Raw genomic sequence first — 26,796 nt, 5'->3', positions numbered from 1 at the left:
CTGGTGGAGCCAAGTCTGATAGAACTCAGATAATTTTCTTTCCAGTCCAGTGCTGTAGATGTAGACTCTGCCCCCCATTTGAGTATTTATTGATTAAACAAGTACTTGTTGAGGTCCCATTGCATACCTTGTATTGTTCTAGGCCCTAGGAAACTGGTATATAGAACGAACAAGATCCCTGCTTCCAACAGAGTTTGTGTTCTGGTGGTAGGAGAAAGAAGACAACCCCAACTCCTCCAACTTAGACACATACTTTTACAGATTGTGAGAAACATTATGAAGAAGATAAACTGCATGTCCTGTGGTGAATGGTGAAGAGAGGAATGCTTTAGATAGGGGTCAGTAAAGAACTCTCTAAGGAAGTGTCGGTTGCATTGGCATCTGAAGGACAAGAGAAAGCATTCAGGTGAAGAGGTAGCGAGAGAGTATGCCAGGCAGGCAGTGTTGCTTAAAATATTTGACTAGAATGAGGACCAGAGTGTGGAGGAGTCAGAAGGAGAGATGTGGAAAAGTAGGCAGGAGCTGGATGCTGCAGGGCCTTGAGGGCTATGATAAGAAAGCATTCGGACTTTTTTTTCTCATCTGTACAAAAGCTTTTAGAAGATTTTAAGGAGCATAATATAATTTTAAAGTTATATTATGACTTGACCAGATGGTGATGCAATGAACAGAGCGTCGGCCTGGGCCTCTGAGGATCCAGGTTCGAAACCCCAAGGTCACCAGCTTGAGCACAGGCTCACCAGCTTGAACATGGGGTCGCTGGCTTGAGTGTGAGATCATAGACATGACCCCATGGTCGTTGGCTCGAGCCCAAAGGTCACTGGCTTGAAGCGCAAGGTTCCTGGCTTGAGCCCAAGGTCACTGGCTTGAGCAAGGGGTCACTCGCTTTGCTGTAGCCCCCTGGTCAAGGCACATATGAGAAAGCAATCAATGAACAGCTAAGGTGCTGCAAACAATAAGTTGATGCTTCTCATTTCTCCCTTCCTGTCTGTCTTTTTTTCTCTCTCTCTCTAATTAAATACAGTGTGTCTGTAAAGTCATGGTGCACTTTTGACTGGTCACAGGAAAGCAACAAAGGAAAGATGATAGAAACGTGAAATCTGCACCAAATAAAAGGAAAACTCTCCCACTTTCATACCTACTCAGTGCAGTTCGATGTGGGCTCACGCACAGATTTTTTAGGGCTCCTTAGGTAGCTATCCCGTATAGCCTCTACAGACTCGTCACTGACTGAGGGCCTACCAGAACGGGGTTTCTCCACCAAACTGCCCGTTTCCTTCAACTGCTTATCCCACCGAGTAATGTTATTCCTATGTGGTGGCGCTTCGTTATAAACGTGCCGATATTCACCTTGCACTTTGGTCACAGATTCGAATTTAGGGAGCCACAGAACACACTGAACTTTCCTCTGTGCCATCCACATCTTGACTGGCATGGCCGTGGGCTGCTCCGCTGTATACACGGTGTTACATCATCATCTGCGCATGTGCACATGCTGCCACATCATCCTGCAGAAACTGGGAGGGTTTACCTTTTACTTGGTGCAGATTTCACATTTCTCTCGTCTTCTGTTGCTCTCCTGTGACCGGTGAAAAGTGCACCATGACTTTACGGACACACTGTAAGTAAATAAATAAGAAAAGTTATATTATGACATTTTGTGTCTTTGGTACCCTGGATGCTACCTCTTGCATTATATGGGGATTCCGAGTGGAAGCAGCCAGACAGACTAAGGCAGGGGCCGGGAACCTTTTTGGCTGAGAGAGCCATGAACGCCACATATTTTAAAATGTAATTCCGTGAGAGCCATACAACGACCCGTGTATGTTATACGTTATCCAATAAAAATTTGGTGTTGTCCCGGAGGACAGCTGTGATTGGCTCCAGCCACCCGCAACCATGAACATGAGCGGTAGGAAATGAATGGATTGTAATACATGAGAATGTTTTATACTTTTAACATTATTTTTTTTTATTAAAGATTTGTCTGTGAGCCAGATGCAGTCATCGAAAGGGCCACATCTGGCTCGCGAGCCATAGGTTCCCGACCCCTGGACTAAGGGATAGTGGAAAACGACAGGACCTGCTATTGTACTGAATGAGGGTGGTGAGGGAAAGAGGTGCATTAAGGATAATTCTTCAGGCTTTTACTTTAGCAATTGGGTGACTGGTAAAGGTCAAATCTAAAGACGTCATCCTTGGAAACTTAGACAAAAGAGAAGATGAAAGCAAGATTGGAATGGAAAGTAAGAAAATGGAGTCAGCAAGAAGAAAGATTTTAGAAAATACTCCTTTTTTTTTGACAGACTGAGAGAGAGTCAGAAAGAGGTACAGATAAGACAGAAAGGGAGAGAGATGAGAAGCATCAATTCTTCATTGGACTCCTTAGTTGTTCATTGATTGCTTTCTCATATATGCCTTGACTGGGGGGCTACATTAGAGTGAGTGACCCCTTTCTCAAGCCAATGACCTTGGGCTCAAGCCAGCGACCCCACGCTCAAGCCGGCGATCTCTGGAGTTTCAAAACCTGAGTCTTTCGAGTCCCAGTCCGACACTCTATCTGCTGCACCACTGCCAGGTCAGGCTAGAAAATATTCTTTATCTGTTTAAATTCCAGAATACAAATATGTTGAAGCCAGCTCTTAAAAAAAAAAAAAAAAAAGACAACTTTATTTTTGTTTGGTTTATAAGTTGAACAATAGGGTCACATTTTGATATTTTTCATACTTTTTTCCAGTCCACAATGGTATGTACCCATTTTGAGTAAATGTGCTGAATGACATTTATGTAGCAAAATTTGTTTTCCCATTGGTTTATATTACCTTTTTTTTTTTTTTTTTTTTTTTTAAGTGAGCTAGCGAGAGTGAGGGACAGACTGGAAAGCAGTAATATGAGAAGCATTAATTCTTCGTTGCAGCACCTTAATTGTTCATTGATTGCTTTCTTATACATTCCTTGACTGGGGGACTCCAGCCCAGCCAGTGACCCCTTGCGCAAGCCAGCGACCTTTGAGCTCAAGCCAGCGACCATGGGGTCATATCTATGATTCCATGCTCAAGCCAGCAACCCTGTGCGTAAGCTGGTGCGTCCGCACTCAACCTGGTGATTTTGGGGTTTCAAACCTGGGTCCTAAGTGTCCCAGGCCGATGCTCTATACACTATGCCACGACCTGGTCAAGCTATATTACATTTTTTGGAGATCTTCATACGAGTTAAGTCTTCATTTAGCAGTAGCTTTTAAGTAAGTGTAGGGTGTGTTTTTCTTAAGAAACTCCTCTAAACTCAACAATGAAATGTAGGTTACATACTTTTTTTTTTTATTTTTATTTTTTGTATTCCTCTGAAGCTGGAAACGGGGAGAGACAGACTCCCGCATGCGCCTGACCGGGATCCACCCGGCACGCCCACTAGGGGCGACGCTCTGCCCACCAAGGGGCGATGCTCTGCCCCTCCGGGGCATCGCTCCGCTGCGACCAGAGCCACTCTAGCGCCTGGGGCAGAGGCCAAGGAGCCATCCCCAGCGCCCGGGCCATCTTTGCTCAATGGAGCCTTGGCTGCGGGAGGGGAAGAGAGAGACAGAGAGGAAGGACGGGGGGGGGGGGGGGTGGAGAAGCAAATGGGCACTTCTCCCATGTGCCCTGGCCGGGAATCGAACCTGGGTTCCCCACATGCCAGGCTGACGCTCTACCTCTGAGCCAACCGGCCAGGGCCAGTTACATATTTTTATATGTAGTTTTATTTAAATTACTGTTTTTCTGTTAACTTAGAGGTAATAATACCACTCTTTGTAAGTTTATCAGCTGTAATTATGTTTATTATTTTCTCTTATTAGTTGATTGCACGGAGGAAAAGCTGGAGAGAATCCAAAATACCCAGGAAAAGTGGCTGTGGAGAGACATTACATTAAAAAAAAAATACTAGTGCCTAGATTGTATTTCCAGATATTCAGATTTAATTTACCCAAGCCTCTGACATTTGAAAACATTCTGTAGATGATGTAATATGCAGAGTAGAGGAGAACCACTTCTCTGAACTCTTACGCACAGTAGGGCAGGCGAGAGGTTTTCTTAAGTTGAGAGAGTATGTGCTCGTCTGCGTGCCCTTCGCTGCTCTTCCATTGCTGTTTTGTTTTTTCCCCAGAAGTTTACTTAGGGGAGGAAGATGAGACGGTGATAGGGCTCAGGGGGTGGAAAGTGGAGTCCAGGACTTTATGACATTATATTAGTAGACGTTTAAGGTATGTGCGTCTCGGGAAGAGGTCATGATGGTAGGAGCTGTTGGGGCCTTTGGGTTGCAGGGGTTCTGTTAGGGCTTTCTTTGGGGATTTACTAGCACCTACGTTTACTGGAAATTTTTAATTTTTGAGTTCGAGACCTAAACAGATGTGAAAGATCTTTTTCTGAGCATTATGTGATTAATATCATATGTAAAAGGTTGTTAGTTGATTAGAAAACTTTCGATTTTATTGTTGCTTCTGTATCGCCACAGGATGTTTTTAGGCATGCACTGTTTTGGTAGAACAGAAAATCCAGTTAACTTCTACATTTTGTATATTCCTATACTCAAAGTATATTTGCACTAGAAAATACATCGTTTGTCTCACTAGATTAATTTAGCAACCTTCTGATGGGTTCTCTGAAAGCTGAAAAACATTGGCTTAAGCAAAAATCACAAGAAAGGTTGGGATCAAAGATGAGTGTGTGCTGCGGCGTTGGAGGGGTTTGATTTGTCAGTTATGAAATGTCCTGTAAACCGTTTGAAGGAGTTTGAATTTTATTCTAAGAACAATGGGAAGACATTGCAAGTTCATAGGTAAGGGAGTGACATGTAGAACTTTCCTCATTTTGTGTTTATCAGAGTCAGTTAGATCGCGGTTATGCATTCTCAGCCAAATTGTGCATGGTGGTACTGTGTCTTTCTCACGGTGTCATATCTGGGGGCACGTGAGGTGTCTCTGTCTCTCATAGGTGGTAAGAATTTTGATCATGCGGTGAAGGTCTTGTCCCATTTTGTTGCTGTGTTTTTCCTCTAGCAATTAATAACTAATCTGTTGGGGAGATCATTTAAGAACATGCAAATGTTTGTTCCTCATCGGAAATTCCGCTTTGATTCAGCATTCATTGGTGATTTTTTGCCTCATTTAGGTTTTTCTATGATGGTTGCAAAATAGTGATTTTCTTCCTCATGTTTTGTTAGGTGTTTGGTGACATTTTGCTGTTAGCAAGAAATCACTTTATTTCTTGTTTATTTATAATTTATTATTGGCATGGACTTGTGAATTCCTGTTTTCTCAGTAGTTTATAATTTGTATGTAATTATTTTGATTCTAACATTTTTCCCAGATTTGACCAGTGAGAGTTCCTTCAAAATAGCTCTGGGTCCTTGTGATGTGCTCCCATGATGATGATTATTATTAAGCATTTTCTTTTTTTCTTACACAGGATGTTCCTGGTTCATCCTGTCATTTCCCTGGCGCATCCATAGGATCAGTCCTATCTCTGACAAGCCCTGGTTCGTCTTATTTGGGCATGATATTAGAGAACACGATCTGGGCGCCAGGTCTGGGTACCACTTGGGTACCCTATTCAAGTTATTTATTAATGGAGTGCTCTTAGGAAACAAACCTGTGGGGGAGAGAGGGGAGCAGGAGAGGGAAGGGGATGTGATTTTAGAGAAAGCCTTTCCCAGCCTAACCAGCCTTGGTGCACAGCAGAGGACAAGGTTCGTCCCGCTTTGGAGGCAAGGGAGCAGGGGTTTGTGCCATCTGTCAGTCATCGCCCACTCCAGGAGTCAGGAGAAGGGCAGCATCAGGAAAAACTACACAGTGGTATGGTGTCCTGAGAAGATGCAGGCGGGAAAGCTTCTACATTCTCTCCTACGGGAGGCATACCAGCTCTGCCCTGAGACTAGTTTGTCTGAGTGTCAGCAGCCTTGGTTTGGGTAGTGAGAGTTTAGCTAGTGTAGGCCAGGGAGAAGGGGTACTTGCGTAAATATATACATACACACACAGGTGCATGGGCAGTATCCAGATGTAAAGTATTGGGGTTGTGGTAAAGCAATTTGGATGTGAATAATTGGCTTAAGGTGTACTTAACATATGTCACACTGCTTTGTCTTTTTTTTTTTTTTTTTTTGCCTCTAGGCAATTTGACACGCTGTTTCTCCTTTGTGGAATTTTCCTTCTCCTCTCCAAATCTATCTAATTCTTGTTCATTTTTTATATGTCACTTTTTAAATCAGTTTCATAGGCAGCTTTTCCTGATTGTTATCACCCCCAGTCTTTCAAGAAAAAAATTTAAAAAATATTTGGAATCAAAAAAATAAAAGCACCAAGATATCAAATAACTTGGGTATAGAGTTTCTTTCATTCTAGACCTAGAGTTTTTCCCCTGGAGAAATAAAATGAAACCTGTGCATGGGATGTGTCTGTATCAAATAATTGGAGAGTTGAAGAAAATTATGATGTGAAAATGGGAATATTCTACCTGTGTAGTAAACAGTAAATATTTTTCATATGATTTCACTTCTTTAACTAAATCTGTTAGAGACTAGGTGATTAGAAAGGTTAGTCAGTTAATTACACACAGACAGTAAGAAATTGCCACCAACCCCAGGAGACACTGCGGAATTTGGGAGGTAGTGGGACTGACTTCTTGTTTCAGACTTTGCCATTGGCCTCAGGCCGTGAGAGTATTCTAAGTAGTGCAGTGTAAGGCTTGAAGATGAAGGGTAGGGGAGCGGGAGACAGATCAGGTAACTGCTAAGGCTGCTTCATGCTTTAAGCTTTTCTCATTGTAAATCCTTGGAATTGGTCTCAACAGGTTCTTGACTCAGCACAGAAATTTCACTGCAGGAGAAAGTAGCTTGAAATACAGTGTGTCCGTAAAGTCATGGTGCACTTTTCACCGGTCACAGGAGAGCAACAAAAGACGAGAGAAATGTGAAATCTGCACCAAGTAAAAGGAAAACCCTCCCAGTTTCTGCAGGATGATGTGGCAGCAGCATGTGCGCATGCGCAGATGATGACGTAACACCGTGTATACAGCGGAGCAGCCCACGGCCATGCCAGTCAAGGTGTGGACAGTACAGAGGAAAGTTCAGTGTGTTCTGTGGCTCGCTAAATTCGAATCTGTGACCAAAGTGCAAGGTGAATATCGGCACGTTTATAACGAAGCGCCACCACATAGGAATAACATTACTCGGTGGGATAAGCAGTTGAAGGAAACCGGCAGTTTGGTGGAGAAACCCCGTTCTGGTAGGCCCTCAGTCAGTGACGAGTCTGTAGAGGCTATACGGGATAGCTACCTAAGGAGCCCTAAAAAATCTGTGCGTGAGCCCACATCGAACTGCACTGAATAGGTAAGAAACTGGGAGAGTTTCCTTTTATTTGGTGCAGATTTCACGTTTCTATCATCTTTCCTTTATTGCTTTCCTGTGACCAGTCAAAAGTGCACATGACTTTACGGACACACTGTATATGTTTTGCTTACTGGATTACTATTGTTACTTTTGTATAGGGGTGTTAAAAACATATTTGTAGAAATCTCTAGATTTATAGATGTCAGATATGTGAGAAATATAACCTTATATCTGATACAAATGGACCAAACAAAACTGCCCAAATAAGAATGTCGATTGCCAAATTAACCTTTTCCATCATCCCCAATTGTATTTTTATATTTTTAAGTAAGGAGATCAAAGGCAAAAATAAATAAATAAAGATAAGAATGTGGTGTTTACTACCCCTCATTGTATTTTCCTAATGACCTGTCACTGGGAGGTTTTTGCAGACCAAAGGATATGTTAACTTAGCGTGATTTATTGAAAGAAATCATTTTAAGTGTTTATGTTACAGAGTAAGGAACCTTGCTTGTCTTACTCATCAGTGTATATACAATCTATAGTGTGGTGATTGGTACGTAGTAGGTAACTAGTAAATACTCAACAGAATGAATATCTATGATTATTAAATCCTGAAACTATTTACTATGTCATTTATGAAACATTTTTATTGCATAATTATCATATGCTAGAAGTTAAAGGGAGTTACAGAGATGAATTAGACATAATCTCTCACCTTATTAAACTTAAGTGTCATGCAGTGGTTCTAAATTTAGCCTCATATTAGAATCATTTGGGGAGGATTTAAAAATACCACTGTGAATTTTATCCCAGCAGCTCTGGTTTAACTGGTCTGTGGTAGGCCGCAAGTATCAGAATTTTATAACGCTACTTTGGTGCAGCCAGAATTGGAAACTTCTGGTACCAGAGTCTGTCTTACTCTGCCCGGGCTCCCTAATAAGAACATACCATAGACTGGGTGGCTTAAATAACAGAAATTTCTGGTTTACAGTTTGGGAGGCTGAGAAATCCAAGATCAAGGTACTGACCAATTTCATTGCTGGGTCTTCCCTTTCTTGTAGAGCAGGGGTTGGGAACCTTTTTGGCTGAGAGAGCCATGAATGCCACATATTTTAAAATGTAATTCCATGAGAGCCATACAATGACCCGTGTACATTACGCATTATCCAATAAAAATTTGGTGTTGTCCCGGAGGACAGCTATGATTGGCTCCAGCCACCCGCAACCATGAACATGAGCGGTAGGAAATGAATGGATTGTAATACATGAGAATATTTTCTATTTTTAACGTTACTATTATTATTTTTTTATTAAAGATCTGTCTGCGAGCCAGATGCAGCCATCAAAAGAGCCACATCTGGCTCGCGGACCATAGGTTTCCGACCCCTGTTGTAAAGCCACCTATCAAATTAGAGCCCTACCTATATGACCTCCTTTAACCTTAACCTCTTAAAAGCCATATGTCTAAATACAATTATATTGATGTTTAGGATTAAAACATGAATTTGGGGTTGAGTGGAGTACCATAGCAACCACTGATGTATCAGGAGGAGAGCACACAGATAGTGTGATGATACCTTCATTATCCAGATGTGATTAGAGCCAAAGTACTGGTGACCACAAAATCGTGGGATTAGAGGAAGGAGAAGTCACTTTCAGGTGCTGAGGTCAGGGAGAACTTTGGGATGGACGAGGATTGGGTTTGATTTTAAATAAGTAAACTTTGATTAAAAAAAAGTGGAAGAGAGACTATAAAGACAAGATTGTGCTGGAGTTTGACTTGACCACTTATTTGCTGGGTCATGTTGCAAGACTGCTTTGAGCCTCATGAGCCTCAGCTTTCTTTAAATACCTGCTCCTGCACGTGGTGATGTCTGTGAACAGTCCCTTCTCCCACCCTTCCTTCCTTCTGCAGGTATTTATTGTGCTTCTTCTCTGTACTGAATAAATGCAAGCAGGTTATTTTAGGTAAGGAGGATAACATAACCACTAGGATGGCAGAATGAAGACTTAAGTTGTAGAAATGTTAAGTGGGAATCACAATGCTAGCGGAACATGGAAATGACCAATATATGCTCGGAAATGTGCGTAGAGGAGATTTGGGGGTAGAGACAGGCACTGAGAACTCAGCATGATACTGTGAACACAGTCTTTAAAGATAGAACCTTGTGGGATTGTGACCGAAGGAAGAGGAGCAGATCTTTATCTTGGAAGTGTTTATACTTTTTCTGGCATTATTATCACTGTTCAGAATATTTTTGAAACTCCTTTAATATTTGCCTTCAGCATCTACATTACATTCACCTTAATATCCTCCTTTTTGCAAATTTTTGTTTAGAAGGTGAACTTGAATTTCAGCCAAGTTTAGCCAAAGTCAGTCTGATGAAGGCAATAGATGCTCATACTGGAACTTGCTACTCCTCCCAAAATGTTGTGTTGTGAAACTGGTTTTCATGTTAGCCCAAACTGGCTCTGAAGGCCATACAGTGAAAGATATTGTGTTTTGAGCAAAGTTTGAATCTTTGAAATAAGTGAATAACTTCTCAATAGAAAAATAATTACCTACTCCATTATCAAAGTGGTATATGTTTCTTCATATAAATTTAGTGAAATGCCTGACTAGGTGGTGGCGCAGTGGATAGAGCGTCAGACTGGGATGCGGAGGACCCAGGTTCTAGACCCTGAGGTCGCCAGCTTGAGCGTGGGCTCATCTGGTTGAACAAAAAGCTCACCAGCTTGGACTCAAGGTCGCTGACTCAAGCAAGGGGTTACTTGGTCTGCTGAAGGCCCGCAGTCAAGGCACATATGAGAAAGCAATCAATGAACAACTAAGGTGTTGCAACTCGCAATGAAAAACTAATGATTGATGCTTCTCATCTCTCCGTTCCTGTCTGTCCCTGTCTATCCTTCTCTCTGACTCTCTCTCTGTCTGTGTAAAAAAAAAATAAAATAAAATAAATAAATAAAATAAATAAATAAATTTAGTGAAATATTGTAAGAAGAAGAAGAACCAGTAGAGATAGGGCGGCCATTGGCATTGAGGAACATTCATAGGTTTGAGAATAGTGCACGATTTTCCAGGTGTACATTAGAGAAAAAAAACAAACAGGCTGTTATTGCTGAGAAGTCAAAGGTATGCTGTCCTTGATTGCTTTCTCAGATAGTTACTTCCGGCTCTCGTAACACTGCTCATTTTCTATTAGATATCAATGGGAAACTTTGCTTGTAGGAAAAGATAGTCTTGCAGTTTTACCAAATACATAAATGTGAAACCTTTTCATTAAAGAAATTATGCCTCAATAGAGATTGCAGCACAAGTTTCTAAAATTGACACGTGTCATTACGTAAGTTGATTTCCTGCTTTGGTATACTTTTAGATTTGTTGTCCCTTTCTGGCCTCATCTTGGTTAAAGTAATGTGGGTGTAAGAGGAAGTTTTCATACCTAGCAATCTGTAGAATCTGAGGTCCAAGAAATAGATGTGCTTTTGGGAAATCGTCACATGAGTATGAACTGGGCGTTTATTAACAGTGAAAGCTGATGGGTCAGAGAAGTTCAAATGACGTGATTGTGGGACAGATGGTACGTGAGCCCTAAGCTAAGCAGAAATAGGCCCATCTACTTCACTGATGTGCTTTTCATATTTTAAGAGTTTGAGCTTACACAAAAATTAGATTGTTACTGATTGACCAACTGTTTGAAAGTCTTTTCCAGCCAACTGACAAATCACTCCTCTTGCTTCTTTTAAAACGTAATTTTCTCCATGGTATGAACCAGATAATCAGAATTTTATTTAACTTTACCTTCTGATCAAAAAATGAGAACAATGCAATTGTGAATTTTGCTTGTTCAAAACGATGCCTGTGAAATGAACAGTTCTGTTGTTGGAGGGTTTCCATGCTTCGGTGTAACTGTGGCAGCTCTCACAACCTTGTTGCTGAAGTTTCTTCACTAGTCCAGCATGTCAGGTGTGTAAGAGTGCTCTGGAGGAAGATGTGGGGCCCGCGTTCCGTGATCTTGCCATTGCCATTTTATCAGAGGCTTAGGTTGTTTCACCTGCGCCTCTGTGAGCATCAGGCGTCCCCAAACTACGGCCCGCAGGCCGCAATGCGGCCCCCTGAGGCCATTTATCCAGCCCCCACTGCACTTCTGGAAGGGGCACCTCTTTCATTGGTGGTCAGTGAGAGGACCACTGTATTTGGCAGCCCTCCAATGGTCTGAGGGACAGTGAACTGGCCCCCTGTGTAAAAAGTTTGGGGACCCCTGCACGGTCTACTTCATCTCCAAAATGGACTCAAAATACTTATCTCAGAGGGCGGTTATGAAGACTACAGGCCATTTATCGCCCTCATCATGAGGTAAACAGAGGAAGTCTGGGATATTGGATGCAAATAGTGCAATTACTCATTTTCTTGTGTTTGTTGTGTCAGTTTGAGTATGACTTGAAGGGAAGAAGGTGAAAGGAACACTGATCACTATCTTAACTTTCCCTAAGGATCTCTGCCCACCACCCCACTTCTCATTTTACGCTACTGTTCCAGCAAGAAGGTGTGAATGAGCTGGCAGGAAGGTGAAGGGCTGCTCAGACGCATCCCTGTCTTTGTCCTTTTGCGGGGAGCTGGAGTCTGCCTGGCTTCTGGCGTGAAGGGAGTGCCGGAGAGTTCTGACCGTGTCTGGTACGTGATATCTCCGGGATAGCGACGGTCTCCCGGAACCTTCCTTCCCAGACTCTTGGTATGAAGTAAAGAGGAGGGACCTAAAGATCAAAATTGTTGCCAATGAGAAGCCTTGTGAATTTACCACAGATTTTTCTTGTGGGTTTTTTTTTGTTGTTGTTGTTTCCCTCCAGATTAAACAGTAGCATGGAAATTCTTCAGGAGCAAATAAATGGAACTAGGAAATTAAACTTTTAGAAAGTGGCAGTATCTAAATAAGAATCAAATTAGTTAAAACGTTTTTGTTAATGAAGAGGCATATATACTTTGCCTTTTAGTTGTCGCTCCTTTCCAGTGGAAGATTCTGTAATATCCTGATTGCTTCACTGTTATCTTTGTGGATTCATAGCAAGTATTGTTGTTGGCAGCCTTGTGATCCAGTTCTGCCATGTTGGAGGGAACAGGTGAGCCCCAGAGCAAAATCTGAGCTAACAAGTTCAGCCAGTGAAAAAGGTGAAAATTGACTTTCAGGTGATGATATTATAGAATGTTGAGAAGTTAGAGATTGGGAATTTTTTTCTGGTGGTATTATTCTGATTCTTTAACTCAGTATAAATTCGTCTGACTATATAGTAGCAAACTCTAAAATTCTGATTTTTTATTTTTATTTTTGGCTGGCTCTTGTACAAATGGACAACATATGCATCACATTAACATTGAGGAAACCGGTATGATTTTATGAATAAAAGTACTATATCTATAGTATTTTTACCGTTAAAATAGCTCTGAAATATATATAAAGTCATGTATATTTAATAGTTGATATGTAATGGTTAATATGCTACTAAATGGAAAAGCCTGTAGCAGAATTCATTTATATAAAGTCAGCTGTTTCTAATTTAACACCCTAATCAAGGCATCCCTAGGAATGTACCTTTCTCTCAACTCCCAGTGTTCTGATTTCTATCACCACAGATTAATTCTGCATATTCTTGAATCACGTAGTATGTAGTCTTGTATCTGGCTTCTTTTTCTTAACAAAAAAAATTTTTTTTTAGATTTTATTTATTCATTTTAGAGAGAGAGAGAGAGACAGAGAGAGAAGGGAGGGAGGAACAGAAAGCATCAACTCCCATATGTGCCTTGACCAGAAAAGCCCGGGGTTTTGAACTGGCGACCTCAGTGTTCCAGGTCGATGCTTTTACCCACTGCGCCACCGCAGGTCAGGCTCTTAACAAAATTTTTAATGTTCACTCATGTTGAGTAGTATTGCTAAGTAGTATTCAGTTGGCTTTTAGGTTGTTTCCAATTTTTAAATAGACTTGTACAAATTGTTTTGTGGACATATATTTTCATTTGTCTTGGCTGAATGAATACCTAGTACTGGAAAATAGGTTGGGTTTATATTTAACTTCATAACGTAACAGGCAGTTTTCCAAAGAAGTTTATCTTTTCACACTCCCACCAGCAATACGTGAGAGTTCCAGTTTCTCCACATTCTCCCTAACATTTAGTGTTCTTAGTGGTTTTTTTTTTGGTTTTTTTTTTTTAACAGAGATAGAGAGAGAGTCAGAGAGAGGGATAGATAGGGACAGACAGAGAGGAACGGAGAGAGATGAGAAGCATCAATCATCAGTTTTTCGTTGCCACACCTTAGTTGTTCATTGATTGCTTTCTCATATGTGCCTTGACGGCGAGCCTTCAGCAGACCGAGTAACCCCCTGCTCGAGCCAGCGACCTTGGGTCCAAGCTGGTGAGCTTTTACTCAAACCAAATGAGCCCGCGCTCAAGCTGGCGACCTCAGAGTCTCGAACCTGGGTCCTTCCATATCCCAGTCCTATGCTCTATCCACTGCGCCACCGCGTGGTCAGGCTTAGTGTTTTTAATTGTAGTCATTCTGGTGGGTATAAATGATATCATGGTTTAATTTGTGTTTCCTTAATGACTAATGATTTTGAGCATCTTTTCATGTACAGCTTTACAATTTGTCTTCTCTTTGAAGTGTCCATATGGATAGTGAACACTTCTGGTCTGTGGCTTGCCTTTTCTTTTTGTTTGTTTTTGTTTAGCACCCATGGCAAATTAATTTTTGTGGGGTCTATGAAGTTAAGAGTCAGAGGGTTCAGGTTGATTATTATTTATGTTTACCCAGGTCTTTTTTGAGATTATTTTTATTTTTTCAATGACTAGTGTTGGTGCACTTGTCAAATTAAATTGGATGTGTATACGTAGAAGCATTTCTGGACTCTATTTTGTTATCAGTCTGTTTGCTTATCCTAATTATGCCAATATTCTACCACTGTACTTGCTGTAGCTTTGTAGGATGACTTTCTCATCACCTAGTGCAAGTCATCCAAGTATTTTCTTCTATTCTAAAGTTGTTTTGGGTCTTCTAGGGTCTGTGCTTTTCCTTATGCATTTTAAAACGTTTTTATTATAGCTTAATTTTGAAATAGTTTAAATGCATCAAGCTGAGAATTAGTGCAATTTCCATGTACCTGTTTTCTAACTTTCTTATTGATATTATCTTAAATAATAATACTATGTCTTCAGTAAGTGTGATACTGCCTTTCAAGGAGCCAAGACTGATATTGGGGGAGAAAATCTTGCTATTTTTATGTATAAAGCACAGTTACACACACAGTACATAAACAGATAGACAGTACATCTGTGATAGAAACATTTCATGGAGGGACATTAAGAAATGTCTAAAGAAGGCTTCTTTGTTGCAAAAAGGAAAAAAGGTTGGTGCACACTGCTATAATACAGTATAACTAAGGAACCCGGGAATTGATGTTAGTATAACGCTCTTTACTCAGGTACCTAGCTTAGTCGAATTTCACCACTTTTACATGTACTTTTGCATATGTGTTTGTGTGGTTATATGACATTTTATTACATGTGAAGATTCCAGTAGCCATGATCACAGTCAGCATACAGATCTGTTAATATCACCACGAAGAGAATCCTTCCTGTTACCCCTTAACAAGTCACCATGCTTCCTCAACTCTACTGCTAACCAGTAATTTGTTTTCCATCACTGATTTTGTCACTCTAAGAATCTTATGTAAGTGGACTCCTGTAATAAGTAACCCGTTGAGATTATATTCTTGTCATTCAGCATGATGCCCTTGAGGTCTGCCCTTGAGTTCCACCCCAGTTGCTGCTGTTGTATGTCAGTAGTTCATTCCGTTTTATTGTTGAATAACATTCCATTTTCTGGGTGAATCATTGATTATTCATTCAACAGTTCAGGGACTTTTTGATTATTTCCATATTTTGGCTGTTACAAGTAAAGCTGAAATGAACATTTGTATACAGGTTTTAGTATGATTTTGTGTGTGTGTGTGTGTGTGTGTGACAGAGAAAGGGACAGATAGGGGCAGACAAAAGGGAAGGGAGAGAGATGAGAAGCATCAATTCATCATTGTAGCGCCTTAGTTGTTCATTGATTGCTTTCTCATGTGCGTTGACCAGGGGCTACAGCAGAGCGAGTGACTCCTTGCTCAAGCCACAGACCTTGGACTCAAGACTATGAATTTGGGCTCAAGCCAGTGACCATGGGGTTATGTCTGTGATCCCACACTCAAGCCAGCGACCCCGTGCTCAAGCTGGTGAGCCTGCGCCCAAACCGGAAACCTTGGAGTTTTGAACCTGGGTCCTCGGCATCCCAGACTGACATTCTATCCACTGCGTCACCACCTGGTCAGGCAGTTCTTGTATGAATTTAAGTTTTCATTTCTCTGGGATAAATTCTAAGGAGTATGTTTGCTGGGTCATATGGTAAAGTCATATGGTATATTCTTTCACATTTATTGAGATTCTTTTCACAACCCAGCCATTGGTTTTTCTTTGTAAATATTCAGCTGTTACTAATGGAATATTTATAAATGTTATCTCAAGTTAGTTGATGATGTTGTTCAAGTACTATATTTCAATATATCAGTGTAAATCTGTTTTTCTAATTTGCTTTATATATTTTACATTCGTACTTCATGGATTTATTTTCATTTTATCACAGTATATTCTCTACTGCTTCTTTTTTTTTGTATTTTTCTGAAGTTGGAAACGGGGAGGCAGAGAGACAGACTCCTGCATGCGCCTGACCGGGATCCACCTGGCATGCCCACCAGGGGGCGATGCTCTGCCCATCTGGGGTGTCGCTCTGTTGCAACCAGAGCCATCCTCAGTGCCCGGGCCAACTTTGCTCCAGTGGAGCCTTGGCTGCCGGAGGGGAAGAGAGAGACAGAGAGGAAGGAGAGGGGGAGTGGTGGAGAAGGTGGAGAAGGTGGAGAAGCAGATGGGCACTTCTCCTGTGTGCCTTGGCCGGGAATTGAACCTGGGACTCCTGCATGCCAGGCCGACGCTCTACCACTGAGCCAACAAGCCAGGGCCTCTCTACTGCTTCTTGTGGCGTACTTCTTTACAAAGACGGTCACAACATTATCTTCCATTCGTCATGTTCTCTGTAATGTAGTCTTGCCACGGAGAATGGAGTCTTAATTCCTCTGAACTTGACGATAGGTTACCCCTCGGTAACCTACGGGCCGTGCTGTGAGGAGCCAAGCCAAATGGAGAAGCCATGAACAGGTGCTCTGGTTTACTGTCCTCACTAAAGCCCATCCTTCACCATTCCACACCAGTTGTCAGATGCATACGTGGAGAAAGGAGTCATCTTGTAAGTAAATCATCTAGCTCCAGCTTTTGCAGCTGGTGAAATCAACATCTGTCATTTGCGCTCAGATGAGGCCTCAGACACTGTGAAGCAGAGAAGGCTCAGCTCTGCCCTGCCTTTCTGAATTCCTGACCTGTGGGATCTGTGTACAGTGTTTGTTTTATATCACTGAGCTTGATGAGTGGCTTGTCACACACGAGTAGGGATAAATTCTTTTTCAGTAGAGTCTGAAAGAGGTCAACTTTTCAGACCGTACATATCTGAAAATATCTTTAACTTCACTCTTCATTGGCTCTATAATTTGTTGTTATAAAGTAATTGTTTCTCAGAACTTTCAAGTTATTTCTCCATTGTCTTGTAGCATCTATGTCTTGCCAGAGAGACATGATGTAATCTGGTTATCGTTCCTGTGTGTGGGTGATGTGTTTTCCCCTTTGAAGCTTTGAGGATTTCTGAGCTTCAGATGTTTCATCTAAGTATGTGCAGGTAACCTGTGGTCCGCTTCTGTCTGAGGACTCAGGTCTTTTTATTTGCTCCAGTATATTTATTCTATGAATTTTAAACTAGTAGTTTCCTTACTCTTGAAACTCTTGTAGGAGTTGGTTATTTCTTGATTAATTACAATTGGGCTCCTCCCTGTTACTGTGTTGTCTCTCATCAAATCAAGGCGATTCTTGCCTGTTTTGTTGTTGCTTTTGTTTGCTTTTGGAGATGCCCTGCTGCCCCGTGAATACTGTATCAGTTCATAGGTTCCTACATCCAGAGGCTGTCGGCAGTCACATAGTACCAGGAAAAGTTTAGGTGTGCCTGCTCTTCCTGGGTGTAACTAGATACCAGGGAACTTCCTGATCAACTTCTGAGGATTATGACGCATTATTTACTCTTTTACCCATAGTCTAAAGGCAGCGGAAGTAACTGACTTGACTCCTACTCAGGTATTTCAACCAATAATGCTTTAGTTTCTTTTTTTTTTTTTTTTTTTTTTTTCATTTTTCTGAAGCTGGAAACAGGGAGAGACAGTCAGACAGACTCCCGCATGCGCCCGACCGGGACCCACCCGGCACGCCCACCAGGGGCGGTGCTCTGCCCCCCAGGGGGCGATGCTCTGCCCATCCTGGGCGTCGCCATATCGCGACCAGAGCCACTCTAGTGCCTGAGGCAGAGGCCACAGAGCCATGCCCAGCGCCCGGGCCATCTCTGCTCCAATGGAGCCTTGGCTGCGGGAGGGGAAGAGAGAGACAGAGAGGAAAGCGCGGCGGAGGGGTGGAGAAGCAAATGGGCGCTTCTCCTGTGTGCTCTGGCCGGGAATCGAACCCGGGTCCTCCGCACGCTAGGCCGACGCTCTACCGCTGAGCCAACCGGCCAGGGCCGCTTTAGTTTCTTTAAGGAGAGTCTTGCTCCCCATTTTTGTTGCTTCAGAGCATGGAGCAACATCCACTTTTGATAGCAGTCTTTTCCTGGGGAAAACTGTGGAGAAATGAGTCCTTTCTGTAACTTGACCTCATCTGCCTTTTGTCTTTTAGAGATTCTTGATCATTTTGGTTCCCTGAGGACACTTACTCTTTGTTCTTCGGGACTCTCGGAATTTAAGAAGCAGGTGCTCAGTCTACCGCGTTAGTCTCATCGTGGGAGTTGTGTTTAAAATGCACGGAAGTCTCATGTGCTTTGTTTTCATGTGCACATATTGTTCCACTTTTTCTTCTTCTGCCGGTCCTGGCTTTCTTAGGCTGCTCTTACTACTAAATAAATTATTCCCATATCTCTTAATCTTAGATTTCAGTATCAGTAAAAGTCATCTATCCTTGGATCTTAATATTAATGAAAGTCCTCTAGTGGATTATATTAATAAGAAAAATTTTAATTTTTTAGTCTATGACTTAATTTTGACAAGATTACATGGAATTGTATTATCATTTAAAAGTGTTGCGTTCTAGTTTGCAGAAATTTTGAGAAAGGTGTTGCCTATGTCTCTCGCATTGTTTCTGTTGTGTAATAATTTGGAATGATTTTAATCACAATTTTATGAGATTATAAATAGTTGGTTTTTAATGTATTTGCATAAACTTTTACTAAGTAAATCAGACTGCTTATCTTTCCCCTAAACACGTTATTTACTTGAGGCTTTACTATATTAAAGAACTCTTTTTTTTTTTTTAGATCAGCATCTCAGACATGTCGAAAAAGATGTTTTGATCCCTAAAATAATGAGAGAAAAGGCCCGAGAGAGATGTTCTGAGCAAGTTCAAGGTACGATTCAAATATTCATATAAAGATCAAATACATTTTTTATAATATGATCTGAATTTAATCCTTAGCCTGAGAGTCAAGTAGTCAGTGAATTAATATGTATGAATTGCTTCTCACCCTTCTACTGAGATATCAGGGTTTCGGCTTTTCGAACTTCCAGGCGGTATTCAATTCATTTACAATTTAAAAACATGCTCTCAAATTATTAGGAAAAAACACTTTTTTTTCCCCCAGAAGTATAGTTACATATAGAGAGAAACTTAGTATCGGTATTTTGAAGAAACAGCTAATTTTGGTGGTTTTGATAAGAAAGAAGAAACACAAAATATAACATGTAGCTCTTCATCTATCAACATATTCATCTAGATATATATTCTAAGATGATTTTCTTGGGTGTCATTGTCTATTAGTGAATTGTTACAATAAGTTTGATTATTTTTATATTTGATGTTTATAAGTAGAAGCTGTTTATGTAAATACATGCACTAAGCATCCACATGTGCATGGTTTCTTTGGAGAATGTTTTCAAATATTTTTTATAGAATACTACTGTAGTTTATAAATCTATGGATGTATTGTTGGTTAATACGTGAGATGGTGAAAAACAGAAGCAAAGCAGTGCGAGGTGGAAAAGGAGGCTATAAATGAAGAGTAATTAGAAAAGCAGATGACAGCATTACTGTAGACATGTCTTTTAGAAATAATCCACCTCTTGGAGTGGCCATTTAAAAGAAGTAGAGTCAGATATTACTGTCACAGACTATTTTTCGGGCTGCCCTTGTTCACTGTCCCCTGTGGCCTCCGTGGAGGGACCACAGTGCTGCTTAGCGCGGGCGACGGGCTGCAGCTCCACTGCAGGTTTCTCCGCAGGGAGCCAGGCTGTGTCAGCTGTAGTTTGGGACTTTGGATGCTAGGGACATTTTTGTCCCTCTGACGCGATCTCCTTAGAGAATGACCTTTGCGATTAGTGGACGGAGGCAGTCAAAAAGAATAGTTTCCTCAGGACTGACATTAAATGGTCATTTCTGTTTCTTAAATTAAGTGACTTATTAGGACATATTCCAGTTTTAAATTCACTTATGAATCAGATTTAAATTAAATCATCCACAAATAAATTTACTGATAAATTACCAGTAATTTATTTGTATCATTCTGTGGTATTACTCTTGCTTTGACTATGAATTAGTTGTTTAATGAGAGCACTTTCCTTCCACCCCTACCCCTCAGGTGTCAGGAAAAATTAACTCATTGGCACCTGCAGGCAGGGTTAAGTGCACATCTGGCGTTGGTAGGTGTCATGCTGATAGTCTCAAGAGATAATCCTCCACTTGCTGCCTAGAACTTTAAAATACATATATATTCTGATTCAGGTGGGGGAAGATGAAACTTAAAAATGGATAATAAAGTTACAGGGTTAGGGTTAACTTTTCAGTGCCAGGAAAATTTACCTTAATAAGTAAATGTTCTACAGTTATAAATATGAGATGTATTTATGCAGTTTTGCAACACATTATTCTGATATCTAGAATGAAAGCAAGTTAACTAACTCAATTATAGAGACTTTTTACTTACATGAGTCAAATGAAAATGCAGAATGATTTTATGGCTTTGGGTTTCAGAACTGTCTTTTCTTACTCTTAGATGGTAAAACTTTGCTTTTGATTTTTGAAATGAATATTTTGAAAAGAAAGTATAAATTTAAAATATTTATTTGCTTGTGTTCCACAACTACTACTTTGTAATGATACATAAAAAAGGTTTAATTTTTGCTTCTCTGTCAAAAGTTAATTTGTTTAAGCTGTTGACATTGCTAAGTTTCTGGTTTTATTAATATATTTAAATCTTTTGAAGACTAAAAGTATCTTAAAATTTGAGTTATACCAATGCATTTGTAATTATTAAAACATGTTATAACATGTTATTGATTTTTGAATATTTGAACTTTTATAGATAATCATATATTGATTTTTTTAGACCATATGGTCCAAAACAGTGTTTTAGAATCTAAAATTGATTACTTTATGAAGGATTAATCCTTAGTATTCTTCCTGTTTAACCATGTGACATAGGAAAGAACGTACATTGGGATTGCTCAAGTGTCAGAACAACAGCTACATTTAAATTGAGTAATAAGATGTAAATTAGAATCAGAATACATCCATTGTAGTTTTATTTACTATTTATCACCTTTGTTTTATTAAATAATTATGGGATTTTATATAAAAACATTATGCATTGTATAGTTCTTGGATAAAGATAGAGGAATTTTAATAAGTGATCTGACTTTCTCCTAAATGCCTGAAACATGATTATGTAGGAAAGCTTTTCTGTTTGATTTTTTTTTTTTTTCATGTCATTTCAACCCAGTTGATCATAAGAATTGGGTCATACTGCCAGCCTTTGGGTTTGTGACGGGAATGGAACAGCTTTTCCAGGGACAAAGAGAAATGAAATCACTGTCAGTGAAAGCAACATGCCTCATTATAGTCACCAACAGCAGTTATTGACAGCTACACTTCCTATTAACAAGGAGCATTTAACTAAGAGTTTGGCTGTTGGATCTTTGGACTTGATCTAATTTGCTAGCATTAATTAGTTTCTTTTGAGCACAGACACTTGGTGCTCACAGCTATAGATTTGGAGGACTAATTAGGATAGAAAATTGAACAGAATGGGGTAAGGCATTAACCTTCAACCATTACCAGCTGGGACACTGATAAAGACCACAGAGTCCAAATGCTCCCTATTGAATGTGAAGAGTACCCTAATGAATATCAATTTCAACCAGGTTGCTATATTCTTACTAGTTCTGTCTTCATTTTAAGTTTTTATCGGCTTCCATGATACCTTCATTATCTATACGTACACTATTGGTTTTTATTATACACTGAGTTTGTCTGAGTTGCACATTTCACATTATGTTTTAAAACATAATTAAAATTTATCTTAAGTAGCAGATATTTAGAATGAGTCATCGTTGTATACCCCAGTAGTAAAATTTAACTGTTACCTACAATAACATGACTCTAATTCTACAAAGAACTTTATAGTCATAGTAATGTTGCCATTTCAATACAGTGAAAATTATAACCTGAAACAAGAAAAGCCTAGATTTTATGTTACAGTTAAGCAGTTTGTATTAAACTGGTGTCCTGAAAAAAATCTTTGCCTTTATAAAATAGATATATTTTCTTTTTTTTTTTTTGAAGGAAAAAGAAATAGTTGTCATTACCTTTGCCTTTAGAAGTTAACTTTGATTTGATGAGTAAAGATGACTTGACCTAGAGATTACATACAGAATTGAGAAGCCTCATCTTATTTTTGTATAAACTTTGACAAGATTATAAATTCTATTAATAAAGCTACACATCAATAGAAAAGTTACTGAACAATCAATTTAAATAGAAAATTCAACTTCATAATATTCTTCTCTTGCCAAGGATATTATTGGCAGTGAATAAAGACCCTAAAATAAGTGACCAAAGTATACTGGTAGTCATTAACAAAAGGGATACTGAGTACTGTACATTGGGTGTGAAACTGAAGGGAAATTCTAGAATGGCTAATTTTTCTTCCACTCCCTCCCATCCCAAAAGCCAAAATAGAAACCCCTTGTCCCAGACGTTATGGTGGAGTCATGGCTTTTTCTTGGATCTGGGAGTTACCCACTGTAGAGTTTTAGGAAAGTGGTTGGTGACATCTGGAGGTTACTTTCCACTCTGTGACTTTCCCCAGGTGTTTGACTCTTTGCTAACTTACTGATTTATATTTTCTGCTAGTAGTATTTTTAAAATATTTTTTGTCATATACATTGATAAAGTATGCATTCTAGTATTATAAATTTCTCTTCTGGAAATAGAGCCTCCACATGAGAGTCACTGAACTGCTGTGTTTTGTAAAAATTCCTCATTATATTTGCTTTTTTAAAAAAATTATATAGTTGGCATTTGATATTGTCTCTATGCTGAATAATGAAGTTTGCTTTAAAAATAATAAGAACCAGTTTTTTTTTTTTCTTATGTTATGACAGATCAAGACCAAAAAAAAGTACTTAGTTGTCAGGGGTGGCCTGGAATTTTCTTTAGCCCAGCTATATTCTCCTACTTACTGATTCCTTTCATCCTTTGGGCCTTCTTTTACATTGTTTTAATATTTCCTTTATATTCTTTTCTTCTGTTGCAGTGTTTTTGATCTTCTGATCAATAGGTGGGGTTTGGTTTTAAAGGAATTATATAACATATAATTTGTTCTTTTGAAACATCAAAGAGCTATAGATTTATTAAGCAGAAGCTAGATAAAATGCCTACCCTTTTCTGTCAGACATGGCTACAGTCTGTTACATTTTGCTAAATTCCGAAGGTATGTGAAGAGACAAAAACAAAAATCAAATTAAAAGTGCTTAGAATATGCCCTGGTCAGTGGCTCAATTGGATGGAGCATCGTCCCGAAATGCTGAGGTTGCTGGTTCGAACACTGATCAGGGTACAAAATGGGAACAATTAATGTTCCTGTCTTTCTCTCTTTCTCTTTCTCTCTCTCACTTCCTCTCTTGCTAAAATCAATAAATAAACAAATTTTAAAAAATGTTTAAGATAGCCTTTTAGAGGTTTGCAGACAGAGAACTATTGATATCATTAAAACAAATCGGAGAATATAAATGATCAAGCAATCTTTTCTCTGACAGTTTTACTGGAACCTGCCAAAAAATTTCATTTGTTTGAATTGTGCCATTACCACAAACATTTTGCCATTTAACCAGTTTACTAGTGTTAACTAATACTGAAGTGGCTATGTAACATATCTTAAGACTGGTTTGGATCTATTAGGGGGCTAGTATATAAAATCACCAAATATGATAATGTCTGTTATGTCTATTATGTATGTACTCTGAAGATATATAGAGTATGTTACATACTCGAAGAAATATAAAGAGATATAAAACACAGTTGCTTCCCTTTGAAACTACACTGGACTGTATCAGGTGTCCCCAAGACCAGCCCTGGGTTGGGTGATTTGCTAGGAGAACTCAGAGGACTCAGCACACAGTCATACACGTGGCTACAATTTATTCCAGCAAAAAGATACAAGCAAAACTAGCAAAGCAAAGGAAACCAGGTGCAGATTTTCAGTTCTTCTCCAAGTAGAGTCACTCAGGACGTGACAATACGTATGAACTGTTGTCCACCAGGGAAACTCAGACTCAGTCCTCAGAGTTTTACCTGGGACTTGGTCACATGGGCAGGCTCTGCCTACCACGTACCAACGTTTCAGACTCCCAGAAGGAAAGGAGGTGTTCATCATAAACCATATGGTTTGCACAGGAAGCCACTTCTCTCGAGTAGGGAATGGTGGGGACACTCCCCAACTTCAAGTTCTCAGATGGCAACCAAGGGCCAACTTGCAAGCAGGCCTTTCTGAGGATAGCAGTATCAGGCCTGCCATGATAACTATTTTGTGCACGTGGTCATAGTAAAAGTTAATTAAAATTAATTAATTAACTTGTCACAAACACAAATTAAGTGTTTGTGACCTGTGGTGGCTCAATGGATAAAGTGGTGACCTGGAATGCTGAGGTCGCTAGTTTAAAACCCAGGGCTTGCCCGGTCAAGGCACATATGAGAAGCAACTATTATGAGTTGATTTCTCCACTGCTCTCCCCCTTCTCTCTCCCTCTTCGCTCTCACTAAAAAAAACACAATAAATATTTGTGTGTGCCCTTTGGGCCAGTGGGATCAAGAGTAGTAGACCTATGCCAGTAACATATACAGCTGAATTGTTTTTAAAACAACTGAACAAAGTATATACGGGTCATTACTCATTGATTTGGAAGATCTCAGTTACATTTAACTCATACTTCCATTGTAGGATTTAATGGCTTATTTTGATTGTCTTCTTTCTGAATAATAGGATACTTTTGTTATAATTGGACATAAATAATCTTGAGTAAAATGGCTAGTTTTCTACAGAGAAAGGTGTAGTATCTTTTAGTTTTCGGAGATAAATTTCCAAATAACTGAATTATTCATGGAATTTTGTCAGGGGAAATGAATTTAAGTTTGGGTTTGTTTTTTTTTTTTTTTTTGTATTTTTCTGAAGTTGGAAACGGGGAGGCAGTCAGACTCCTGCATGCGCCCGACCGGGATCCACCCGCCATGCCCACCAGGGGGCGATGCTCTGCCCATCTGGGGCATCGCTCTGTTGCAACCAGAGCCATTCTAGTGCCTGAGGCAGAGGCCATAGAGCCATCCTCAGTGCCTGGGCCAACTTTGCTCCAATGGAGCCTTGGCTACAGGAGGGGAAGAAAGAGAGAGAAGAAGGAGAGGGGGAGGGGCGGAGAAGCAGATGGGCACTTCTCCTGTGTGCCCTGGCCGGGAATTGAACCTGGGACTCCGGCACACCAGGCTGACGCTCTACCACTGAGCCAATCGGCCAGGGCTGAATTTAAGTTTTTAAGCAACTAGTTTGTGCAATTCATCTTTGGAGGTATGAGTATGAAAAGTATATTTGAACACAAAAGCAAAGAATTACATGGCTTGAAACTTAGAAATATTGTTAAAGTGAATAAATATTATTAATATAAAATGGGTTATAACTGTTCTGCCAGTATATCATTAAAAAGTTTTTATTATTTTCCTAGTTTTCATAGACATTAACTTTCAATTATTTTGGTATGATAGACTTAAATTTTTTCATCGTATGGGAAATTGATCCAAAATTAACTGACGTCTTTAATAGTACCATGCCCTTGATATAAAACCTATAAATAAAATCATACCTTAGTTAAGCTGTATTGTATAAAATATAAAAGAAGTATTTTATTATATTATGCTTAATTTTATTACATTTATTGAGTAAATTACCTGAATACAATGTTGTGCTGTTTCCATGAAGCAGGTTTTAAACCATGTTAAATATCACAGATGCACCTCATGTGTGTCTCTCCTCTTCCAGTTCACTTTTGTGGTTTATGTTTTTGATGGTTGCCAAATACAGAGTAAATCCTAAATTATATAAAGCAGTAGTTCTAAATAGTATGATTTCATATGATTTACACAGTTTTATACAATATTGTCAATTAAACAGATAAATTTTATTCTGAAACCCATAGCGAGTTTATTTGGATTCATATATATATATATATATATATTTTTTTTTTTTTTTTTTCCTGGCATCATATTTTATTTATTTGTGTGTATGTGTGAACATGTCTTTATTTCTCTGAGATTGCTGTAGAACAGGTCAGTTGTGAAGTTGTACAGTAGTTGCATGCTTAGCTTTTTTAAAAATTGAATTTATTGGGGCTGACTAGGCGGTGGCTCAGTGGATAGTGCGTTGGATTGGGATGCCGAGGACCCAGGTTCGAGACCCCGAGGCCGCCAGTTTGAGCACGGGCTCATCTGGTTTGAGCAAAGCTCACCAGCTTGGACCCAAGGTCGCTGGCATAAGCAAGGGGTCACTCGGTCTGTCGTAGCCCCACCGTCAAGGCACATATGAGAAAGCAATCAATGAACAACTAAGGTGTTGCAAAGAAAAACTAATGATTGATGCTTCTCATCTCTCTCCATTCCTGTCTGTCTGTCCCTATCTATCCCTCTCTCTGACTTTCTGTCTCTGTAAAAAAAAAAAAAAAATTGAATTTATTGGAATGACACTGGTAAACAAAAATGTACAGGTTTCAGGTATACAATTCTACAGCACATCTTCTTTGTTCTGTACTGTGTGTTCATCCCCCCAAGACAAGTCTCTGTCCATCACCATTCACCCCCTCTACCCCCTTCCACACCCCTGTGCCTCTGGCAGTCATCACATTGTTGTTTGTGTCCTTGAGTTTTTGGCATCATATTTTACTATATTGGTG

The 26,796-nt window shown here is 39.8% G+C and overlaps 1 protein-coding gene across 6 annotated transcripts in view; it reads left to right on the top strand.

Annotated features, from left to right (window-relative positions):
• Positions 1-26,796, top strand: part of CMC1 (C-X9-C motif containing 1) — an 89,483-nt gene that overhangs the window by 2,760 nt on the left and 59,927 nt on the right. For 3 of the 6 annotated variants that reach the window (XM_066244747.1, XM_066244749.1, XM_066244751.1), the window contains one exon: positions 18,849-18,938. The exons of 1 other annotated variant lie outside the window; for it this stretch is intronic. In XM_066244747.1, coding sequence (XP_066100844.1) covers positions 18,849-18,938 — 90 coding nt within the window. Of the gene's footprint in view, positions 1-15,493; positions 15,631-18,848; positions 18,939-26,796 lie in introns of those variants that run through there. 2 more of the 6 variants (XM_066244746.1, XM_066244748.1) reach the window with 1 other exon arrangement.

The sequence above is a fragment of the Saccopteryx bilineata genome, chromosome 10 (genome assembly GCF_036850765.1).
Source record: "Saccopteryx bilineata isolate mSacBil1 chromosome 10, mSacBil1_pri_phased_curated, whole genome shotgun sequence".
Classification (NCBI taxonomy): domain Eukaryota; kingdom Metazoa; phylum Chordata; class Mammalia; order Chiroptera; family Emballonuridae; genus Saccopteryx; species Saccopteryx bilineata.
This window is presented reverse-complemented; position numbering and strand designations above follow the sequence as displayed.